The sequence below is a fragment of the Kogia breviceps genome, chromosome 10 (assembly GCF_026419965.1).
Source record: "Kogia breviceps isolate mKogBre1 chromosome 10, mKogBre1 haplotype 1, whole genome shotgun sequence".
NCBI lineage: Eukaryota > Metazoa > Chordata > Mammalia > Artiodactyla > Physeteridae > Kogia > Kogia breviceps.
This window is the reverse complement of record NC_081319.1, coordinates 94,381,434-94,405,300: the sequence shown is the minus strand read 5'-3', so window position 1 is coordinate 94,405,300 and position 23,867 is coordinate 94,381,434. Positions and strand designations below refer to the sequence as shown.

Sequence of the window (23,867 nt, the reverse complement as noted above, 5' to 3'; positions counted from 1 at the left end):
ATGAACAGGAGGAAAATAAAACAAACAAACTATATATATATATATATATATATATATTCACTAAGAAACATATTTTCAAGAAAAGGTAAATATTTAATGGGCATATATGTATATAATATTTGGACCTAAGCTAATTTATTTTGATACATAGTACTATGATATTTCTTATAAAGTACAAGACATCCCGAGAAAATGTTTGTTTGCTGTTTTCATGTAAAATTGCTTGTTGGTCTTCTTTTCCTAAGAAAAAAACAATGACAGTTTTACACCCATAAGTGCAAGAAAAAGAAAAGGTAAATTGAAATTTGAAGAAAAATACAATTAGAAAAAAAATCTGTTTTTAAAGCTGTGAGGGAAAATATTTTATAAACATCATCCTAGGATTAGAAAAATAACCAACTGTGCAGTTAGTTATTTAAGTTAAGTAACTTTATATCAGCAATTCATCTCTTGAGTTGTCCTTTTAAATGAAAAGAAAACTGCTTTAATTGTGATAGCCTATACTGACAGGGATTCTCGGTACAAGTTGAAAATGACATTTTTCCATATACAAAGAAGGGCCAAGTACTGTCATGCAGTGTAATATAAATAGAAACAGAATAGATAAGCCAAAATAAATTATTTTCATAAAATGTTTGGGTTGTTTCACTGTGTTTTGGTGGATATAATTAGCTGAATTGCTTTGCTTTGTAAACAGAAAGAGATATCGCAACCACAGTTATACGTATACACATGCATATTAATCTTTATATCTTTATTTTCACTGTTTATGTGATTTAAAACACAGTACAGAAAGGTTTCTTTATTTGCACAAGATCCCCTCAGAATCACTGCCAGAATCTGACAGAAACCCTGATGGTGTTTGACTCTTCAGTGTGTTTTTTGGCCAATTTATTGTTACTTGTCTCTTTGGCAGAGCCTGATATAAGTATAGATAGACTTCGTGCTTTCCTTAGTTGACACTCCTGTACTCCATCAACTGGTCATTCTGCTGTTTCTTCTATTTCTCCCTTCTAGTCTCCAAATTTCTGGAGTTGCCTCTCACAACAAGGACATAGACCTGTGGTTATGCAGGAATATTGCCGGGTAAGGAAAGGTCAATATTCAGATGTCAGAGAAAACATCTGGAATGATGTTTTCAGGCCCAGAAAGTTTCCAAGAGAAAGAGAAAGCCAAGCCATTGTAAAGCACTATGATCCGCTGAAAAAACCACATGCTAGGAACTGATATGTCCCCATTTTCATGTCCCTTCTCCATCCAGAACAGGGGGCTGTACACAGCCTTGACAAACACTTCTGGTTCCTCCTTGAGCATGTTATTTTAAAAAACTCACCCATGTATGCTGAGGCAATGGTTGCAAGAGCTTATATCAATGAGCATAAAATTTCAGAAAACAAACCTATATATGTATGAAGAAAGGAGAAAGAATTCTAAGGCAGTGAAGATTCACACTTCAAGCTTATGGCTCTCTTAAAAGACATATTTGCATTGTAATTTTGACTCTTTATGTTGGTTTTAGTTCATTTATACTGCTTCAGAGCATTGTCATTAACACAATTATGTTCTAAGCTAAACTTTGAGATATTATAATTAATTTTATACAATTTACCCAGAAATTGAGGGATAAGGATGCCAATCGGGGAAGCTGACTTTGATGGACCCATAATTTTTTTTGCTTCTGTATTTCAAAATCTGATCATTAAAACTGATCATTTCTTCGTCTTTTGGTTAAGGCAAAAAATTAGTGTGAAGAAGATATTTATTTACTCTGGTAGATTTTTCTGTATGAATATGTACCATAAAAACAGACAAAGAGAAATCTCCTTTATTTTTGGTAAAAGTTTGCTGGAAATCCAACATAAGTACACTCATTGCTACAAAACAAGCCTCAAGACATATTTGTTTGATGAGTCTTAAAAATAAAGAGATACATTAATATTTTTAGTGTAAAGGAGTTCTCACCAAAAATATCCATATAATTGATTTAAAGGAATTCTGGTTCAGGCCATGATAAAGCAGCTGGTAATAATCAGTCTATTATGTGGGATACGAGCCAGAAATGAATGGTAACTGTGGTACAGCCCCATTCAAAGGTGGCCTTGAAAGACAGTGGTGAAAGGAAATCCTCCCTTTGAATACAATTTAGGCAAAATACCAGTTCATCCACCTTTATGTCGGAAGAGAAGTGGTCGGAGGTTAGAATCAATACAGATAGGGGGCAGCAAGTTACCTGGCTATCTGCTCAGACTCCTGGAAGGAGAAATGTTAGATCGGGGACCTAGAAATCTTAGGAGAAAGAGGCATGTGGATCGCTACAGGGCAGTGGGCACCAAGTGTGAAGACCTCTGTAGCGTATGTTAATGCCCGTCAGAATATAACCACCACAAAATGTATCACCACATCAGGTAGACAAACTGGCTTGACCAGTAGATATCAGCTAGCTTCTGTCATCAGCCACCCAGGGCAGGCACAATGGATACAGGAACAGAGTGGCCAAGATGGCAGGGATGGAGGCTGTGCACAAACCCTACAGCTCTTCCCGAGGCTCATTGGATGTCTAAGCTGCCAGCAGCAGAGATCAACGCTTGTTCCATAATACCTCTCTATCTTTCTATGAGACCAACCAGCCCCTTGGCAACAAGTTGACCACATTGGACTCCTTCTACCTGGGAAGGAGCAGAGATTTTGATATGTATGAGTATATATTCTGGGTATGAGTTTGCCCTTTCTGTTCACAAGGAGCAGCGTTTGATCCACTAGCATAGGCTTCCACATAATATTGCAATAGGCCGAAATATCCTCTTTACGATAAAGAGGCATAAGACTGGGCACATGATCATGGAATCCATTTGTTGTAACACATGCCTCACTACACAAAAGCTGATGGCCCAATAGAAGGATGGAATGTTCTGTTCAAAACACGGAGTGCTGCCTCAGAGGTGAGACCTTGCAAGATTGAGGCATCATCCTCCAGGACATAGCGTGTACTTTAAATCAATGACCCTTGTGAGGTGATTGTCTCCCTCGGCTTTTCTCTGATACCAAAAGAGTGGTGTCTTTTCCAGCACCAGCTAAGTGTCCAACAACTCAATTCAATTCTGACACTAACTACCCAGAGTCAGCACAGACCCCACAGGTCAAGGGCTCAGTCCTACAGCATTGCCTCCACTACAGATGCCAACAGCCTACATCTTGATCTGGGTACCGGTTACATGGGTATATGCACATGTACGTTTAGATTTGTGCAATTGAGTGTGTCTAAGTTTATTTGAATCCCAGTTGCATCCTTTGCTAGATATGTGACCTATTAGAAGCCATTTCTCTCTAGGCCTCAGCTTTCTCAACTCCAAAATAAGGGATTGGACTCGATGATCTGAATTACATCAAATGAGGCCATCAAAACAGCTCTTTAAAGTGTTCTTAAAAATCAGGGAATTCCCTGGCGGTCCAGTGGTTAGGACTCTGTGCTTCCACTGCAGGGGGCCTGGGTTCAATCCCTGTTCGGGGAAGTAAGATCCCGCATGCCACGCAGTGCCACCAAAAATAAATAAATAAAATAAAGTGTTCTTAAAAGTTGAAGGAAAAGACAAAAACCCTATTTTTTAAAAAAAAAAAAGTTCTCAAAAACAAATGGCCCACAGACATATGGAAAAACAATTAAGCAACGAGAACACCTTTTTACCCCAGAAAATACATGTGTTTTAAAAATTAAATGCTAATATTTAGTGTGGTTTTTTGATTGCTTCTAAAGCGTTCACTGTATTATGTCTTCTTCCCAAAAGAACCCAGAATCTCAGAACCATGGGGTTCAGTAGTGTTCCTCAGTTCCGGGCCATCATGGGTCTGAGCAAATCAATGTCATCTCATCCCTGTGTCTTAGGGATGTGTCCCATGATAGGAAAACAGAATGGAACCCAGGCCTAAGAAAATCAACAATTACATTCCTTGGCTTCTAAGTTTGGTTCAAAGACAAGCTTGTGACCTAAGATGATACAATCGAAAGGAAGATGGGACTTTGGTTTGATAATTGGGCAAAAGAAATTCAGTTTTCCCCTGCATGTGACCAAGGAGGCTCATGGCTCTGAGAGCTGCCGGCAGCCAACTTGCTACTTTGAGGGAGTCGGCTAAGGAACAAAGCCAACCAGCAGAGGAGGGTGAAGACAGGCAGATCGCAGCAAATGCTGTCATTGTCTTGGTGACAACATGCCCCTTGGGGTCGAACCACACCTAAAGCCTGCTCTGCCTCTGGACTTTTCAATTATAGGAGACAAAAAAAAAAGCCTTTTTATTACTTGAGCCAGTGTGAGTTAGGAATTTTTCTCACTTGCAAACAAAATTATTCTATTTTATATAGCAATGTCAGTGAGGATTCTAGAAAACTGACCTTAATATGCTCCTGGTAGAAGTAAAATCTGCATTACCTTTTGAAGGGCGATTTGGCAATACATATCAAAAGATCTAAATATGGGCATATCCTGCAACCTAATATATAAACTTGTAAGAATTCATTCATTCATTCAACAGGTATTTAAGCACTTCTTGGGTGCCAAACACTAAACTAGGAGTTGGGGGTTCAGCCGCGGACAAAACAAAGTCCCTTATGGAACCAGCCTTAGGAAATAACCAAGGATGTGTAAAAAGATTTATCAACAAGGATGTTAATTTCAGAGCTCTTTATAATAGGGAACAATTGGAAACAATAAAAATGCCCAGCAAAAGGGGATTGGTTAAATAAATTTGGGGGCACTGACATGATAAAATGCTATTTAGGCATTTTATTTTATTTTTTTTGTGTGGTACGCGGGCCTCTCACTGTCGTGGCCTCTCCCATTGCGGAGTACAGGCTCCGGACGCGCAGGCGCAGCGGCCGTGGCTCACGGGCCCAGCCGCTCCGCGGCACGTGGGATCTTCCCGGACCGGGGCACGAGCCAGTGTCCCCTGCATCGGCAGGCGGATTCTCAACCACTGCGCCTCCAGGGAAGCCCTATTTAGGCATTTTAAATGAACTGTAGCAACTATTTAATAATAGACAAAACTATTCACCATATACTATTAGGTGAAAAAAGCTGATAGTAAAACAGAATGTAGGGTAACTCATAACAGCACATGTGTAAGCATATATTTATGTACAAGAAACACCTGATATTAGACACTGTAAAATATTACATTATTCTGAGTAGGACTGTGGGTGACTATGATTTTCTTATGCTTTTTCATAATTTTCTGTCATAAATATGCCTTTCCTTTGTTAGCAGGGAAAATATCCGTCTTACAACATAACCTCAAGTAGTTTATATTTTAAAAGTAAATAAATAACACTTGAGTGCCAACATTGGGCTGTCTCATGATTCCAAGGTGACCCTCTAAACATCTGTAAATAAAGGGTCAGACTAGCATCCTCCATTCTAGGGCATATCTGCTCAGGAAGGACTGTCACAGGTTTTTCTAACCACATTTGTACTTTTTAATGGAGTAAACCAAACAAGGTCTTGGAGCTGGTTAATGACTGCTTGGACTAGGCCCTAGGTCTCCTGTTTTGGGATCCATGGCTATTTCTACCACACAGTGTCCTCTGCCTCCAAGCAACAGCATTGGAATGAATCTGTCATCAAGAGACAGTCATTCAGTACATTTGGAGAGATCATCAGCTCCTTAAAATAACTTGGCAGCTCCAAGGCTCACTGTTTAAAGATTTAGAACCAAAGTACACCCTGAATTTAAAATGTGAAGAAACACACTGCGGATTTAAAATGTTTGCATTCTCTTCCTTCCCTTTCAGATTTATATACTAGAATGTAAAGTGTGCATACGCTTAAAGCCACTTCTACATGGGCAGAGTGGAACTGTCCCAAGGGCGAGGTTGGCAGGGGACGTTTTTGTCCCCCCCACTACCATGCCCCGTGCCCCCACTTTCATTTTCGCCCTTCCCTCTTCCTCCAAAGTGAACCTATTCCGCTTTCTATTTTCTGGATGCTTGATGTGAAAGAGGCATTACGATTTTCATGATTGAATTACAGTTACAAATTTCCATTTCACTTTACTTACCAGCTTAGATGTGGTTTAATGCAGCATGACTAGAATTCTCCCAGAGGTGGATCTGAGCTGAACTGACTAGGTTTCTGACCGCCAACTCTTCTGCACACTAAAATAGCAGCATAACCTATTACACACATTTGTTATCTGTTACTAAGAGAAAATTACCCACCCACCCAGAGAAACAGAAATACATCTGATCATGGGACCTCTCCAAAGGGCAGAAAACCGGTTACTTTTACATCAGAGTGCTCACACAGACTCTCAAAATAAGTAAACGTTTCCAAACAACCAAAACAAAAGACTTTGTGGAAGCCATTTTTTTGTGTCCCAAATTAAAAAAAAAAAAAAAAAAAAAAAAAAAGGGCCTGGCCCAAATACTTTACAAGTGGTTAGTTCTAGCTAAGAATGTATTTTCTCTCATCAAGCATGCAAGTAGATATCTTTAAGACAGCAATTCTAGTCAGTAGATATTTCTTCAGTGTTCATGTGTATAGAACCCTGTGGAGGACTTAGCTGACCTACGGGAGATCCAATAACATCTAAGAGGCCAACCCTGCCTGGAGGAGACTTGCTGCCCAGAGCAATGTACTACCTCTGGACAGACACCTCCTTAAGTGGGGATAGTACTTCTCTCCCTTCATGAAATGCTATTACCCTCTTTTCTCAACATTCTTCATAAGCCTTGGGCCTGGAGTTCATTTCCATGATTAATTTAAGAGAAAAGGGGTGGGGGTGGGGAAGAAAATATATAAATGAATGTGAAACTTGTAACTTTGGTTTTGGCTTTTAACAGTCAGATAAAGATTTTGAACCAAGTGGACAGTAATTTACTGTAAGTAATAAAGTCATATCGATCTTGCCATGGAGTAGGAACCAAGGATTCAGGGCAATTCCATATGTAGTCATTTGGATATGACAAGCGTGGAACCTATTTATAACTTTTAAAGTACTTTATGGCTCTTTCTTTCCAAAGAGGCACACATCATATTGCACGAGGTCTGTGAATATACAAGCGTTCTTCTCTGCCAAAAGCAGCTGAGCAAGCAAAAGGATTATCCCAGTATTTGTTTTTCAAACCTGAATTTGTAATGGGTAATTATACAGAAATATTTGGTACTTAATAACCTTGAAACTTTGAATTCAGAAAGATTTTATGCCCCCAAGGCTACATGGTCTTATGGCTCAGGTTCATAAATCCACTGAGAATGTATCTGGCTATAATAACTGTACCCACCTTTGTGCAGATGTCACACAAACCCAGCGTCAGTAATGCCTGGCCCTAGCCCAGTGCCTGCCTTTGGGGGCGGGCACTCAATGGTTTGTCAAGCAGAACCGGGTATGAATTATGGCTTCTATTTAAGTTGGTTTGGAAAATAAGGAAGCTCCATTCCTCTTAACCTTTGTTTTCAGTGAATCACATAACACTCGATTATTGATAATGCTTCAATTATCTCTGGAATTCAAAATCAGGGATATCCAGGTATCATTTCATACAAAATGAGGGAAGTTTCAAATGAAGCTATAAATTTACTGTTGGATTGAAGGAATAAAAGCACACCAGGCAGGAGTTACATGGGGTAGGGAGAGGGTGGCTGCATTATTTTTTCTAGGACTATGGCAGGGGAGCATCTTATTTCCAGAAGCCAAGTTCTATAACACAGGTATCCCAGCATAGGATCAGAATTTCCTTGTAGATCTCACCACTTTCCCTAGTGAACATTGGAGCTTCTGGCTACCCTCTCAGACACTCTCCTTCCCTTTATCACAGTCCCTCTGGGGTGGGCTCCTGTCCCGGTAGGAAGAGAAGTGAGACAGCCAAAGTCACTCTTCTCTGTAACTAGTTTCCCCTCACAAAGATGTTTTGCCTGAACCTCATCTAAGTACAGTAATTCTTTTTTTTTTTTTTTTTTTTGGTGGTATGCGGGCCTCTCACTGTTGTGGCCTCTCCCGTTGCGGAGCACAGGCTCCAGATGCACAGGCTCAGCAGCCATGGCTCACGGGCCCAGCCGCTCCGCGGCACGTGGGATCTTCCCGGACCGGGGCACGAACCCGTGTCCCCTGCATCGGCAGGCGGACTCTCAACCACTGCGCCACCAGGGAAGCCCAGTACAGTAATTCTTAAGTGACACCACAAGATGGATGTTGAATATTAAAAAAAACACGCCTCCTCTGTTTTATGGCCTGCTTTGTTTTTCTAATTTTAAAAAAATCATCTTTCATTGTACCAGTACACAGAGTTCCTTTTAAATCTGTATTTTACTTAAGCAATGAGGAGAAGGTGTTTACAATTTCACTTTCTGGCTCTCATATGTCTGTAAAATATTTTTCTTCAAGTGGATTTTAAAAACATTTTCTCAAGAAACTTTAGATTTCTTTCTTTCTATCTCCCGCTGGGGGTTCAAACTTAAAGAAACTGATGACCTCAAAAGGTCAACCTCATGCAGATGTCAGCAAGATGAAGAACAGAATTCAAACTTTTGCACAAGAATATTTGCATTCCATTAGCTTTTGCAAATGCAATATATCTCATCCTCTTGGGCTGACTGCAGAGGTGCCCTGGAAAGAAGAACAGAAGCACGTGCCTCTCTAATAGATTAACATACTGAACTGCTTTAAAGAGAATAAATGCTGCAGCCCAGGGGCAATTACTGGGTGGACTTCGGCGGACGCTCCTGGTGGAAAAGACTTAAAAGCAAATTGTGTGCCAACAGTTGAGGGGCGGGGGGACATTCTGCTCACATTAAATATCTTCATCCAAACCTCAACTATGACCATGATCTTACAGCCTAGTTGAAGGTACTCTTGATTAAAAAGAAGTTGCCAAAAGCTGATATAAAAAATAAATATATATGGGCTGCACTAAAGTCTGTATTTCTACAAATGCTTTAAAGATTTGCTGGTAGAAACCAGTGATTATGTAACAAGTCGATTTCAAAAATTACACCTCTTAAAATTACTGTACATCCTGATAAGACAGTTGAGATCAAGTCACTAAACATCCTTACAATTCAAATAGAAGGAAATTAACTCTCTGTCTAGGGGAAAAACGAAAAGGATTTATGATGAGAAATCTGTACCAATCTTCTCGAATAGTTAGGGAGGAATAAGTTACGGAGGTAACACAAATTTGGTGACTGTGAGGTGAAGTACTAATTTATGGTCCTTTGAAATAGAAATTGGTGTCTGATAGACAGGTGTCTACGTTACTTAGCTTGGCTGGGCGGTGAGCAACGAAAGCTAGTGGTTCTCCGCAGCGCACCCGAGGGCCAAAGCTTTTTTTCCCTCCTGGCTCTGCCTCGCTGGTTCTCCCCAGCACCGGCTCTTTGGGGTCAAGCAAGGTTGGGGGCCCTCCTTCTCACTCTCCAGACCCGGGAGCATCCAATTCCGGTATCGTTGGCGGAGCTCTTGGGCCCCCGCGCCCGGGAGGGAACTGGCCTCCCAGCGAACCGCCCCAGGCATCCGGGCCACCCCGCAGCTCGTCAGTCCGGGTCGCCGGCCCAGTCGCCGAGGCCGAGAGCAAAGACCTCGCGTCGTCGTTTTGGAAAGCGACACAGCTCCCAGTTCGGGCGCAGCCCCCGCAACCCGGGTCCCGGCTGGGGTCGCGCCGAGTCCCTAGGACTTTGACGGGTTAGGGCAGGAGACGCCGAGAGCCGAGCTGCCTCCAGCCCTCCCCAGCCCTACCCCAGCGCCGGCTCCAGTGCTCGAGCCCGGCGGCCCAGGGCCGCGCCGCGCGGGGAGAGAAGCAGCTGTTCCCAACAGCTGGGGGGCGGCGGCGCAGGGCGCCCCAGGTGCGGCCGCGGCCAATCGCAGGCGTCCGGCCCGCCCCCTCCCCAGCCAGGCGCCGACCCCCGGCCAGCGGGGGAAGGGAGCAGAGAGGGGGAGAGCCGTCCTCGCCACTTGTCTTCCAGCTTCCGCGGCGGGAGGGACAGAACCCGAGCCGAAGCCGCGCGGAGTCCCCCGCCCCGGGCCCCGCCGCCGCGCCCCCCGCCCGCCCACCTCCGCGCCCGGACGCTCTCACCGCCGACCCTCCCCGCGCCGCACCCGAGACACCTACCTAATTTCTAGGGAAGAAAAATCTACCTCTAAACGCACCCAGTTCTTCGCTTGAGGACCACCCTCCCTTTTCAGCTTTGGCCTCCCCGCCGGGTGAGTGGAAACCATTTGCACATCCTACAGAACCGGAGCCTAAGCCAGACGATCCGGAGAATTTGTACCGTGACCGGCAGGGGGGGCGGGAGGAGAGAGCGAAGTCAGGTCTCCGGGGCTGCTGGCGACTTCGGCAGCCGCGCGCCCCGCGCTCTCGGCCGACCCCGGCCGCTCGCCCCCGCCTCGCCGCCGCCCTCGCCCCCGGGCTCGCCCGCAGCCCTCGGCGGCCGCGCAAGAGTGCGGGAGACGCGGAGCCGGAGGAGGAGGCGCAGCCGCTGCCCCAGCCGCAGCCGCAGCCGCAGCCGCAGCCGGAGCCCGAGCCGCGGGGCGGGCGCGAAGATGCACACGACCCAGAAGGACACGACGTACACCAAGATCTTCGTCGGGGGGCTGCCCTATCACACCACGGACGCCAGCCTGCGCAAGTACTTCGAGGTCTTCGGCGAGATCGAGGAGGCGGTGGTCATCACCGACCGGCAGACGGGCAAGTCCCGGGGCTATGGATTTGTAAGTTGCGCGGAGGGGGATGGTGGTGGAGGGGGCGATAAAGAGCTCGGCGGGGAAACAGAGGACCACGGGGGCGGGGAGGGACAGAGTGGCGCTTGGCCCGAGGGGTCGGAGTTGGGAGTGAGGGGCTCGGCGTGGCCGCGCGAGGACCCCAGCGGACGTGACCGGCGCTGCCCCCTGGCTCCCGGCTGAACTGAAAGTTTGCGCGCGGCGGAGCTGGGGAGGGGAGGGCCGGCGCCTGCCTCGCGGGGTTCCGAGGGGACCGAGAGCGCTGCGGTGTCGAGGGACAGGCGGAGCAGGGGTGGAGGGAGAGAACTGTGATGACCGCCGGATTTAGGGGTGCGGAGGTCTGGGAGGGAGGGGCCGTAGCCCCTTCGAATTGCACTCCTGGGTTGGAGGCCGGTCGTTAAGCGCGCTGTTGCTTTGTAAAAATGCGTGTGTCTTCCTGGCATTCCGGCTGGGGCAGGGAGGGGACACCCCAGGAGGTCTGGGGCTTTTCTTCTTATGCCACCCCTCCCCACCCCTTTTTTAATTGCAAAGATGAGTTCTTTTAAAAGATGAACCTCTGGCTCTTTCTTTGCCGAAATGAAAGAGAGCATAGTAACCTTCCTGGAGATTTCAGCGAGCAAATTCAGCTGCCGAGGAGCCGGGAGCCCCAGCCTAGGACAATAGCTATTGTCGCTGGGGAGTGTTTGCGGGGTTGGGAACACCGGCCGGATGTGAGGCTAGTCTTTCTTTAAAGCAAACAGTGCCTCTCAGGCCGTGTAGGGACCTGGGGAATGGTCGGTAGAGGGGGAATCCGGAGGAGTTCCAAGACAGAATTCAGGCTTCCAAATCTCTGCTAGGCCCTACTAGCACCCTTAGAACTTTGCGGGGTGAGAGGGAGGTGTTTCTTTCTTTCCTCCTTTCTGTTTTCTTCTTTTGTTTTGTTTTGGATGGAGGATCAAGGGAAAAAAGTTCCAGCCCCCCCCCAAAAAAAAGACAAAGTTAAAGACCCCCCCGCCCCTCAGTTTTATTAACAAGAATGACTTCTCCAGTGCGATTGTTGGTTTCTTCAGGGGTTGATTTAGAGCTTTGTGTGTATGTCTGTGTGTGTATGTTGCTAAGGTCACCATGGCTGACCGGGCTGCTGCCGAAAGAGCCTGCAAGGACCCCAACCCCATCATTGATGGCCGGAAGGCCAATGTGAATCTGGCGTACTTGGGAGCAAAACCGAGGATCATGCAACCAGGTGAGCGATGTTCCTCGACGCCCCACCCCCAACTAGAGACCCCCACCCCCACCCCCAGCCCCGCCACCTCTGAATAGAATGAATCCCTGATTGGGAAGACACTTGTTCCCTGAGAATCTGTACATGTTTAGTAAAGGTGAGCTGTGGCTGGTTATTCTAACAAGGCATTAAAGGTAGATGAGAGTTGTAAACACTCCTTTCCTGACTTGAAATGTACCTATGGGCAAAAACTAGATCTTGGGGGTCAGTTCAGTTTGCACACACCCAGGCTTGAGCTTGACTCATCTGTTTCCTATGTACAATCATAGTTCACTCTCCACTTTCTGGTTTTTAGCCACTTGTAGATCATTCACATGTGGATGCTATGGGCCAGATGTGTCAACTCCAGCTGGTTATACCTCTTAGTGTTGTCTCTCCTTTTGCCACCCGTTGCCCTGTGTTCAGAGCGGGCAATTCACCTGGAACACTGAGCCAAGAGAAGCAATGGGGTCCTGTAAAATCCAGTGCCTGGACGGTAGATGTTCAAAATAAAGTCCCAGAATATATTAGTAATGAGAGAGGATGAAGAGATTTCATGCACTCCAGGACCCTTATGTCACAGATGAAGAAACTGATGCAGAGATGAGAAAGGGTTTACTCCAAAGTCACATAGCTATTAGTCACCAAAAGCGAGAGAATTTTGTTTATCTGAAAACATGACCTCCTGAATGGTTTACAACACTGCCCTTTGCACGAGCACAAATAATTGTGAATCGAATCTTGAACAAATGTAATCTTTTTCTTGGGCGTGCAACTTTGATTAAGTCATGTACTCTTCATCCTTAAGTCTGTGCATCTGAAAGTTTGGAAAGAGGTGGACACTTCAAACAGATTTACTAGGAAACTAGGTTGTCAAGAAAGGGAGTGCATGTGCAAATATTTGTGAGCATTAAGAAACGTGTATTTGTCTAATACAGTGTGTGTGTGTCTGTGTATGGTCTCCAGAAAAGAAAGAAGAGTTTGTTTTGTGAAGTTTTAATACTATAATCTGTAAAATCCAGAATCTTCCAAAGCATTGTCCAAAGCATTCCAGAATGTTCCAAATTAAAAAGGCTTTTTTATAGATCACGATTCAGAATTGTAGGAAGATTTGTGACATGTAACTTCATTATCAAGTCCTATTGTGCTTGGTTTCATTCCACAAGAACTTTCTCTATGTCTGATTTTCTAAGGTCTTATTCTGTGTCTGTCAACTAAACTTTGCAGATCATTTTTAGTTTCCACTTGTAGCCTATTAAAATTTTTATTTAGATCAACAATAACATTAGTAAAATGACTTTTAAAAATATGTATAATATTTTCTCTAAAGTATTAAAAGAATGATTACCTTTTCTAAGTGAAAGGTGTGATTGCATTTTATATGTAGAAGTAATAAATGCCTAACCATGCACAAATAGAGAATGTGGTATGTTTTATTGTTAGGTTTTGCCTTTGGTGTTCAACAGCTTCATCCAGCCCTTATACAAAGACCTTTTGGGTAAGTCAATTAATCAGACTCTCCTAAGTTTCCATATGGATATCATTTGTTAACCTGCCTCTTTTTTATATCCAGATAAGACCATCATGTCACAGATTGTTCCCGGTTATACATATTTATATATGTTTGTGTATTTTGAATGCTGATAAAATAAATATTTTTAGATGAGTCAAGTTATCTGACCAAGTATGCAGCCTCCAAAACAGACACATTTGAGCTCATGATTAACAAAACAAAACAAAAATACCAGGTATGACTTGTGTACCACACGATTGTGTCCCAACACCATGACTACTGTTCGACTTGACTCAATTGTATTTATCTCTTTCTAACCTGACAGGGCTCGTATACAGTTAAGCTAACTGATCAGAAGGATACGATGATAAGAGGTGGAATAGTTCTGTTTGGAATTAAACTCTGTAACCGGTAGACTCAGACACACAAGCTCAGATGGTGATTAACGATGCATGGATGTTGCTGTTGTTGTTTTATTTTTCACAATAGTCAATAGACCTCCGTGTGCTTTATTTTATTTATTACAGTAATGAAGTGGTGTTGATAGCTAAACTGTGTGCTTTTTTACTTAATTGAAAACAGCTGTAGTGAAAGTGTTTTCTTTTCCTCGGGGAAGGGGCTCTTTGTGTTTTTGGTTTTGGTGGTGGTGTTGACGGGTGTTGACTTTTGACTTTGCCATGGGAAGCAAAGGGCCTTTTTATTCCTTGCTTTTAAGCTGTAGCCTGTGACTTCCATTTAACCATATTTTTGTAGTGAGTGCTAAATGGTGTGATTTCCCTCCGTAAGAATACAGATTCATCGCTTGCATGTCCTAAGTTTCTGTTTTACTGGGCTGTTTTTCTGGGAATGGGGTTCTTTCTTTGGCAATGTATATCCACTTCTAGGCCTTCTAATGTAAAGGTTCAACAACTCTCATCCGATGTCATTAACACTGGCCAGTTTTGGGAGTAGAGTAGCACTAACGTTCACCTTTCAGACCTGACTCAGGTGAACAGCCTGCTTATGTTTGTATTCTGTGGGTTCTGTGATTACCAGCTTTCCTCATCCAAGCTCCCCCATTTACCTTCCATTCAGACACGGTATGGGTGGGACATCCCCAGCTCCCTCAATTCATTCCGAACACCTAGGGCCTGTTTTGGCTGTTTTCTACCTGATCAACATGGTTGTAACTCTAATGCCAGAGATTTACACTCTCTTTTCAAATATTCTGTTAAGAAGTGTTTCATCCTCAACAACAGTTTCTTCTCTAGCTTAGCACCTGAACATCTACATGTGTAACCTGGAAGGCTGGATTCTACTTACAAAGACAGATGTCTACCTTATGTGTCTCCAAGAATAGATCCCAAAAAGTAATAATAATTTGACTTGGAAGAGTCAAGTTATATTTTCCACGAATACCTTCTTTATAACCTTCCCTTTACCATATCGAGATCTCACTTACTGACAGCCCTTACTTTTTGTTTTTTTTGCGGTATGCGGGCCTCTCACTGTTGTGGCCTCTCCCGTTGCGGAGCACAGGCTCCGGATGCGCAGGCTCAGCGGCCACGGCTCACGGGCCCAGCCGCTCCGCGGCACGTGGGATCTTCCCGGACCGGGGCACGAACCCGTGTCCCCTGCGTCAGCAGGCGGACTCTCAACCACTGCGCCACCAGGGAAGCCCAGCCCTTACTTTTTTTAAACCGTAGAAGAGTCTTCTGTCCAATATGATTAGAAAGGGCTTTCGTATACCCATACAATTTATCTCTGCCCCATCCAAACCATTCCGGATACTGATGATAAACCGTGGGTTGATGGGTCCAACTACTTCTTTGGATCCCCCTCTCATTGGTCTAGACTATGTTTAAGGTAGAATTGGGGACGAGAACATACATCTTAAGAAGTGATGGTGAACTTAGTCGTGATCTCACGTTAATAATCTTGAGACAGTTGTTAATACAGCTAAATCGATCAACCGGTATTAGCATATGAGTGTTTTTCTCTGTGCTAGTGGATGGTACAAACTAAGGAGATTGCACTTTAGTTTGGGAAGCCAAACTAACACAAACGAATCAGGAACTATTAATTGCTAAATTACTTGGTATTATTTTAAGTACAAAAGGAATTCAGAAGAGCAAGAAAATAGGTGAGTTGGAGGAGTTGGACAAGACTTTGTGAGGACTAGAACTAGTCTTGGACCAGTGGGTAGGCCCTGGACAGGTAAAAGGAAGAAGAGACATGTCAAAAGGGTGTAGGATGAGGGGAGCATCAGCAAAGGCGAAGAGGAGAAAAGACTCAGTGCATGGAGAAACCAGATTCTGATGGAGGGTCTTGAGAGCTAGACTAGAAATTTGGACTGGCTGTGGTAGTCCTTACAGATCCTTGAGAAAGAAAGTAGCACAAGGGCAATAACAACCAGAATAAGACGTGTCATATGGAAATTTTAAATGAAGCAGATTTTGATAGTAACCTTTGGTTTTTCATCCCTTCTAATATTAGCTGTCTTTGTAAAGGATGGTGATTATTACTGTTTGCATAAATTGTTTGAACTTGAGATTCGTATTAGAAATAGATAGCATTCCAAATAGACCCAGCAAGCCTTCTCTTTCTTTTTTGAGGGATTCTTAACACTGCTCTAATTCCCGGAGTCTGTACCTAACAAATCACACCTGGTCATCCTAAATTCTATTTGAATGCCACATGTTCTTATTTTTAGGCCTGGAAAGAAGCTTGAGAATTTTTAATCTTACTTGACTTGTTTGAAATTCTAGGAACTATTTTTTTATATGGTCTTTAAATGGCCCCCAGATTACTCTGGGCCTTTAAAGAGAAAAACCTTGGCCTGAAGGAATTTCTGATGTAACACAGTGGGCAGGTATACAGAAATGTGTGGATTTGCTAAACAATATCTTATAAATATTTTATATTTGAAAGAATCATTTTCTTATTGAAACGTTGGAGAGGAGAGCCTATGGATCTGTGAGTAGAAAATTCCAGGCTAGTTTAGATCATGTTGAAATACACTTAAATATTTACTTAGTACTCCTTTAAGTGCTAAGTTTTACTCTAGTTGTGTTAACGCATAATAAGTATTATACTGTCCACTGAGTAGAGCAGAAGGGACAGTAATTAACATTAACTGAACACCTGCTACTTGCCTGGTACTGATAAGGGATTTACATAAATTATATAATTTAATTATCACAGTAATTATTTGATGAAGGCACTGTTAATGTCCTTTCCATGGGTGAAATTGAGATGCAGAGAGGTTAATTAACTTCCCTCAGGGACTACTAAGTGATAGAGTCTGCTTCTAGGTTCCAAATCATGGCCTCCAAAGCCATGTTCTTTCCTCTGTGTCAAGCTGTAGTCTGAAAGACACAACTCAGCTCTCTCTTATAATCTCGTGAGAAAACTGAGAAGCGCCCAGAAGGGCTGTCTACATGGCTTCAGATAAGGCAGAGAGACATCAGGTTGGTGGGATCCAGGAAGTCTTCATGAAAGAGGTAGAAGTTGACCTAGATTTGAAACTATGATGGAGGATAGGGAACTCTTGCAATGAATATATTCCTCACTGTAGGCTCTTCACATAGATAATTTTATTTAATGCACAGCAATTCAGGGTTGGAAATACTAGGTTCATTTCACTTATGAGAAGTATATGAGGCTAAAAAGGTGAAGCAAATTCCTGAAGGCTTTACACGTGGGGAGTGGGAGAGCTAGGGTAGACAGGATTGCGATTTCAACAGGTAGAGATGGAGTGAGTATTAGCATCCCTGACAGAGGGATGTCGTGAGTGAAAGTGAAGCTCTAGGTGTGTGTGGTATGTCCAGGAAACATTGAGGAGCCCAGCTGACCTGGGTTCAAGGAAAGGTGAGAAGAAATACCGGAAAAAGTAGTTTGGAGCCAGAAGTATAAAAGGCCTGGCATGCCAAAGTTTAAGAAGTTTGCACTTAGTTTGGTAGGATGTTAGGGACCTAGGTTACTCTAAACAAGTGAATGAGATGCAGCCTGTGTCTGCAGTTTATGTGATAGGTTGAAAGAGGAAACCCTTTAGGATGTCAAAAGTCACAGAGAGATGCCAGAGGGACCTGAAGAGACAGGAAGAAAAGGAAAACATAGTAAATTTTCTTTGAAAGTTGTCCGAGGTGTCGGCTTTGCTCTTGTGCTTTTATTTCTGCTAGGCATTTACATTCTATGATTTACTAAGGGAAAGGATGTTGGTAGCTCTCTAGCAGGAGGGAGATTCCCAAATTGCCTTAATGGGTTCCGCAGGCTATTAAAAGAGCTCCTAATACAGGAATTGCTTCAGAAGTGCCTCCTCACCCTTTAGTCCGATTCTGTCTGCCTTCTGAACTATTTTAGTCTCTCCATGGTCTTCTGGATTCTCCTTTCCCTAAGCCTTAAAAACTCTAGCGTTTCATTTGCCTGCTAGATAGCTTCCTAACCCTTGCCAGACGTCATGTAGGTTTCTGATATTCTAAGGAATTTTATACCCATTGGTTGGCATTTTCAAGTGAAAACTATTAATGTAAAATAAACGCAGAGACAAGAGTCCTGTAAGCAACGCTGCCTATGTATCACTTAAAGCATTCACACACACACACACACACACTTTTATCCTGCCTTTTTGTAGGCCAAACTTATTTTCAGTTACCACCTTTATTTAGAGATACAAGCTGAGCAACTGTCGTGTTGTCTTTGGAACTTTGGGAGCACAGGGGTTAATGTTTCAGTATCAGTGAGATTCATACTGGCTGGCCTTTGGAGCTGATAGATGTTTTACTTTGGCCTTATAAAGACATTTTACCCGCTGGAAACCCTTGTCGCATGACAGGATCAAAAATAGCCCGGCTGCAGCCCCTGCTGTCCATCACCACATGTAAACTGGCACGAGTAAGGCTTTCTTATCCGTATCTGCACATCGTGGACACGGCGGCCTCCAGGGACGGTGTTTCATAAAGCCACACCTGTCGCTCTGAACGAGCCAGTCACCTGACCTGCAGAGAAGTTCTGAGTGTGTACATGACCACGCGTCTGGTTTCTGACAAGCAATTAAGAACATCTCTAAGTGTCCTCAGAAACACTTGATGACGTCGTTTCTCCTGGCACTGGGAAAGATCTACAGTCTAGTAAAATTGAGTGTATTTTTATCATTGGGGTCAAAGTTCACTACCCTCTGTGATAAATTCATCTTTTCCATGGATGTTGGTTAATGAGTGCTTTCAGTAAAACTCTGAAAAGGCAAAGCAAAATTTATGTTTTCATAATCTAAATATGAAGTTTTCTGTTTTGAATTCTTTAAAATTCGAAGATTGTTACTTGTGCTCGTACTTCTTGTAAGCTGCTTTTGGCAACAACCAGATGGCATTATGGTGTCATATTTTTAGAAGGATAGGGGGTTTTGATGGAGATTATGCTAAAGAAGGATGAAAATAAATCAGATATTCAAGGTAGCGTTTTAACTGGGCAGTTATGAATCGCAAGAGTGAGAACTGAGATGCATAGTTTTTTTAAATACCTCTTGTGATTTCTTTTTTTTTTTTTTTAACAAAATTAACTTTTAAGTAAGGCCATTGGAGTGTGTCTTGTATGTGACCTCTGAATGTATCATTTTAAAAGGTACTCAATCTTGTTTCACTTTCTATAACTTTTGCAGGATAATACACCATAATAGAATTGATTTGTATAAAATATCTACCAGTAGGGAAGATTTAAAACAGATATGCTAATATATCTATTTCTGTTGAGTTAGAGGATAAAACAAGACTTAGTAGATGCTCAAAAAAAAAGTTTCCTTACTCTTATTATGTAATCCTTTTAAGTTGATATTAATTTTAGAAATATTTAGTTGTGTTTCCCTGACCCTACCTTTTCCCTCAACCTCATCATTTCCCCAAAACCCCTTCTGTCTGTCTTGCATAGAGATAAACAAGCTGGCTGACCTTCAGTTGCCTGATAGTCAAACAGGTTTGATTGACCCTTGTGTCTTTATGAATTTAATGGAGAAAAAGAAAGAAAGAAAGACCAAAAGCGTGCTGCACATCTCTTTGGGAATCACTGCCATGAATGTTAATAGCATTTCTGTAGCTTCCCACAACAGCCTCTTGTGATAGAGTGAGCTGCACTACAGTTCGTTTGAGAAGTGTGATTCTGCTGTGTTTACCACACTTGTGATCTTTTAAACTCCTTTTTTATTTTGGCGCCTGCTTCTCTTTTCATTATTATTATCTTTAATAAGGGTGACTGAGGTTGCAGAGAGATTAATGTGTGCTGAGTCTGCATAGCAATTTCCAGTAGGGTTGCCATGATAATAAACATACGGCTTTTGTTGAACTTTACCGTAGTTTTTGAGAAACCAGCCATCACCCTTATGGAATTGAACGATCACAGATTCCCTTTGGATTCCTGGTTTCACGGTTAAGAATTTTTCTATTGTCTAAACCGTTTTTGTTGAACGAACTCACCACAAAATTTTCTCTAATTTTCTCAAGTCTTAACTCAATTCAGCATTTATTAAATACCTCCTCTGTGCGAGGCCCTCCTGAAACTTGATTAATTTTTCCAAACTTTGGCTCTATGCTATTTCTTGGTTCCAAAATGATCCTGAATCAAACTTCTGGCAGGGGGGGGTATCCTATTTTCGTTGTTGAATTCCTTCTGGGGCACTCCATGATTTGGGCTCCTGCCAGAGTACTTTCACAGGTGACTGGAAAGTCGATATTGTGGCAACCCTATGCTCATAATAACCACTAAATTTGAGTTTGGTCTGATCTCGGAAGAAGCCATGCTCCAGACAGGAGGCAACTCCTGCCTGACTCTGTTTTCCGTTTCTCGACAGGATACCTGCCCACTATGTCTATCCGCAGGCTTTTGTGCAGCCTGGAGTGGTCATACCGCACGTGCAGCCGACCGCAGCGGCCGCCTCCACCGCACCTTACATTGACTACACGGGAGCCGCGTACGCACAGTACTCGGCGGCCGCCGCTGCCGCCGCCGCCGCCGCCGCCTACGACCAGTACCCATACGCAGCCTCCCCGGCTGCCGCGGGCTACGTCACGGCCGGGGGCTACGGCTACGCGGTGCAGCAGCCAATCACCGCCGCCGCACCTGGGACCGCAGCCGCCGCCGCCGCCGCAGCTGCCGCCGCCGCTGCCTTTGGCCAGTATCAGCCTCAGCAGCTGCAAACAGACCGGATGCAATAGGCCAGAACCTGATCAAAGTCGAATTGTTTCCTCTTTCCCTCCCGATTTCCCAATTTTCAGTAGTTAATAAGAGTTAACATTGACTTAACAGGTTAAAAAAAAAAAGCTATGCTATTGTGAAGCAGAATTATGATTATTTTTTTTAATACTCCCGTAGTAGTTCTAGACGTGAAAGAGATGAGAATGAGGCGGGGGGTGGGGGGGAGTGGGCGCAGTTTTGGAAATCAATCCCAAAGAGCCTGAGTAAGTAAAAGGCCGCGACGAAACGGTGGCAGGAGGAACAATGGAACTTCACTTTTATAACGGGATTTTTACTTTTGCTCTTTTTATAGTATCAGGGAAGCAAACTGCCTTTTACCAGTTAGAAAATGCTATTTGAATCTAGTTGAACCAGGGAATACAGAGTGAGCAATATGTAGCTTGAATTACATTTAAAAGCAGATTTTTTTTAAAAATGGTGAAAGCACTGATTGTCAGTTTTAGCAGTCACTATGGCCTAGAGAAGTTTTTCAAGAAGGTAATGTTCTTACTCTCAAAAATGGGCATCGAACAATCAATCTAGGAGCATGGCAGTGGGTGAAATGGTGGACAGGCACCAAAGCTATTTTCTCATCTACCCAGTGGATGAGTGGGACTGTGAAACAAGTGATGTGGAATGAATGGGTGCAACAGCTGTACAGACAATCAATAACACACACAGTTCTGGAAAGAACACATCACTTGTGCTTGTTTGATGAGCTTGTCACATTCTAATCCCTCTCCCCATATCCTGTTTCAATTTTGGGAAACTTGTATCTGCTGGTGTCAGCAATTCTGATTCTGAAATAGGATCAGGCTTTTACTACAACAGCCTTCTCTTTCTATTTATTGTGTCGACTCGTGGCTTATGATTAAAGGCGGGCAAAGTTTGCAGACTCTAAACCCTTAAGAACTGTCTTAAGGACATTTATTTTTTTCCCTTTTTAAATAATTTTACACTTTTTAGTATCTATTTCAGAGTCATATTTAAAACTATTTATTAGTGAATACAGTACATGAGACAACAAGGTTACTGAGATTACAATTCTTCAACAATTAATGATAATGTGGTTTATACTGTGCCTTAATAGTAATGCTATTTAAGATATTTATTTTTAAGTTTTACTATGCTGCACTCTAAAGAAAGGAACTTTAGATGTGACACTGTAAAATTATGTATTCATCTCATGGCATAAATTATTTAGTAGGTCTAGATGTAGCATATTAAATATTAACCTATTCAACTAAAGATGTTGACTTGGATTTATTTAAATTCATATGTGCACTGTATAAGAGAGTACTCTTACATTAACACATTTTAGTTTATTTTAGTTTTTAGGTTTTTTTTTTTTTAATTTTTAACAGGCCCTATTGCTAGTTTCATGCTTCCTTCTCTGATTTTTGCTCGTGTAGCTCTCATTTATTGGTACTTCATTAGTTTAACACTCTTCTTACGTAGTTTATGTAGTTTTAAATGCTGCTTTACATTTTTCTTCTGAAACTGCAATACTTGCAATTTTTATTCTTAAAGTAAATTGAATACTATTTTACACTGTATTGGATTTTTATACTTGAACAATTTCATACAAGGGAAGACAGGTTAGCATTTTTATGGACTTTCTCCATTATCACTGGATTTACTTTAAGTATTCCCATACTAGACAGTGTTATGTAATGTAGACATGAACTCCCCTGTGCAAATTATTTATTCATTGTGTATATTGCTTTATAACATTTCAGATCTTCTAATCTATTCACTTGTATTAAATATAATTTTTAAAAACTTTTGTTGCATTGGTTGTTTCTAATTTTGTTGTAAAAGTGGAATGATTTCTCCCTTTAACTAGAATTAATGGCTGTGATTTACAGGTAACATTTTCAGTGAGCAGAAAGCTTCCCAGATGCCCTGCTTTTATACCTTTTAAGTCAATTTCATTAACTCAGTATCTGCCTTACATTTAGCAAGTGATATAGGTCCTCCCCCAATAGTGAACCCTAAAGGACGATTCATGGCAGTGATACTTGGTTACCTGAAGGTTGCTTGGAAGGAGTGGGCTGTAGAGGGGAACACTCAACTCGAAGCTGGAGTAGCACAGTCATGCTGGGATCAGGTAAACTGAGATTTGGTGCTAGCCTGTACCAGGTACTAGCAATGTGAATGGAACACATTGCTTTTTGTAGTTCACTTTTGGGGTGAGGTTTTTATTGATTTCTTGTCTATAATGTTAGATGGTACTACCTATCTTACATGGTTATTTAAGTATTAAAGTATATCAACTACTTGGCACAATCAAATATATTACTATTTATCTAGATAAATGATTACTGGTAGCGCTTGTTGTAATGCCCCATAGTGAAAGCTAACCAAAGAGGAAGTCACCTCTTGGAATGTTTCTATTTTTAAATTTTTGTCCACAATGATGTGGCCATATCTAATAATGTGTGTCTTAGAACATCAAATGAATGACTGTCATATTAAAGTATACACGTTATGTTAATTATGGAATGGATCGTCTGTTAGTCCCTTGGTCTTAATATTTCCCAAGTGCATGATATGATAACTTTTATTGAATTCCATTAGTTTTCAAAAATTATAAGCAGCAGAAAGTTATAATAACAGATTCCATCATGCTTTCTTTTTTTTTTTTTTTTTTTTTTCTTTTTTGTCCGCACCGCATGTGGGATCTTAGTTCCCTGACCAGGGATGGAACTGGTGTCTGCTGCATTGGAAGCACGGAATCAAAACCGCGGGACCACCAGGGAGGTCCCAGACTTCGTACTTGATGATAACTATCATCCTGTTTAGAGCCATCATAATCTCCAAACTTAACTGCCTTTAATTTTCCAAAGAAAATAGATACCACCGTATCCCTAGGGAGAGATTTTATTGCACCTCAAGGTATTATCTTGGATCAGTAAAATAATTTTCTAAGTTACTTAATTCAGCCAATGCATCAATGACTATTCCAAAAGACAAGTTCAACATTTAATGTTTCAGATTTACAAAAGGTCACTTTTGTCCTCTGTAAGTCATGTATTGATTGCTGAGCTTTAAAATGAAACATTATTTGATTTATCAATTAAAAATAGGTTCTGGGAAAAGCTTGTCAAAAATAGCCATACTCAGGAAAGCCGGAAGTCCATGTATCCCTGACTATACCTTTTTTGGAGGTATTTACTGATCAATATTAGCAGTTATAGAGAGGGCAAGATTTTT

At 42.4% G+C, this 23,867-nt stretch overlaps 1 protein-coding gene across 1 annotated transcript; it reads left to right on the top strand.

Moving 5' to 3' along the window:
- Positions 1-7,583: 7,583 nt before the first annotated feature.
- Positions 7,584-22,437, top strand: RBM24 (RNA binding motif protein 24). The gene is made up of 4 exons (XM_059075226.2): positions 7,584-10,689; positions 11,797-11,920; positions 13,382-13,436; positions 20,269-22,437. The coding sequence occupies exons 1-4, from the start codon at positions 10,522-10,524 to the stop codon at positions 20,630-20,632; spliced, it is 711 nt and encodes a 236-aa protein (XP_058931209.1). The 5' UTR covers positions 7,584-10,521; the 3' UTR covers positions 20,633-22,437.
- Positions 22,438-23,867: the final 1,430 nt, after the last annotated feature.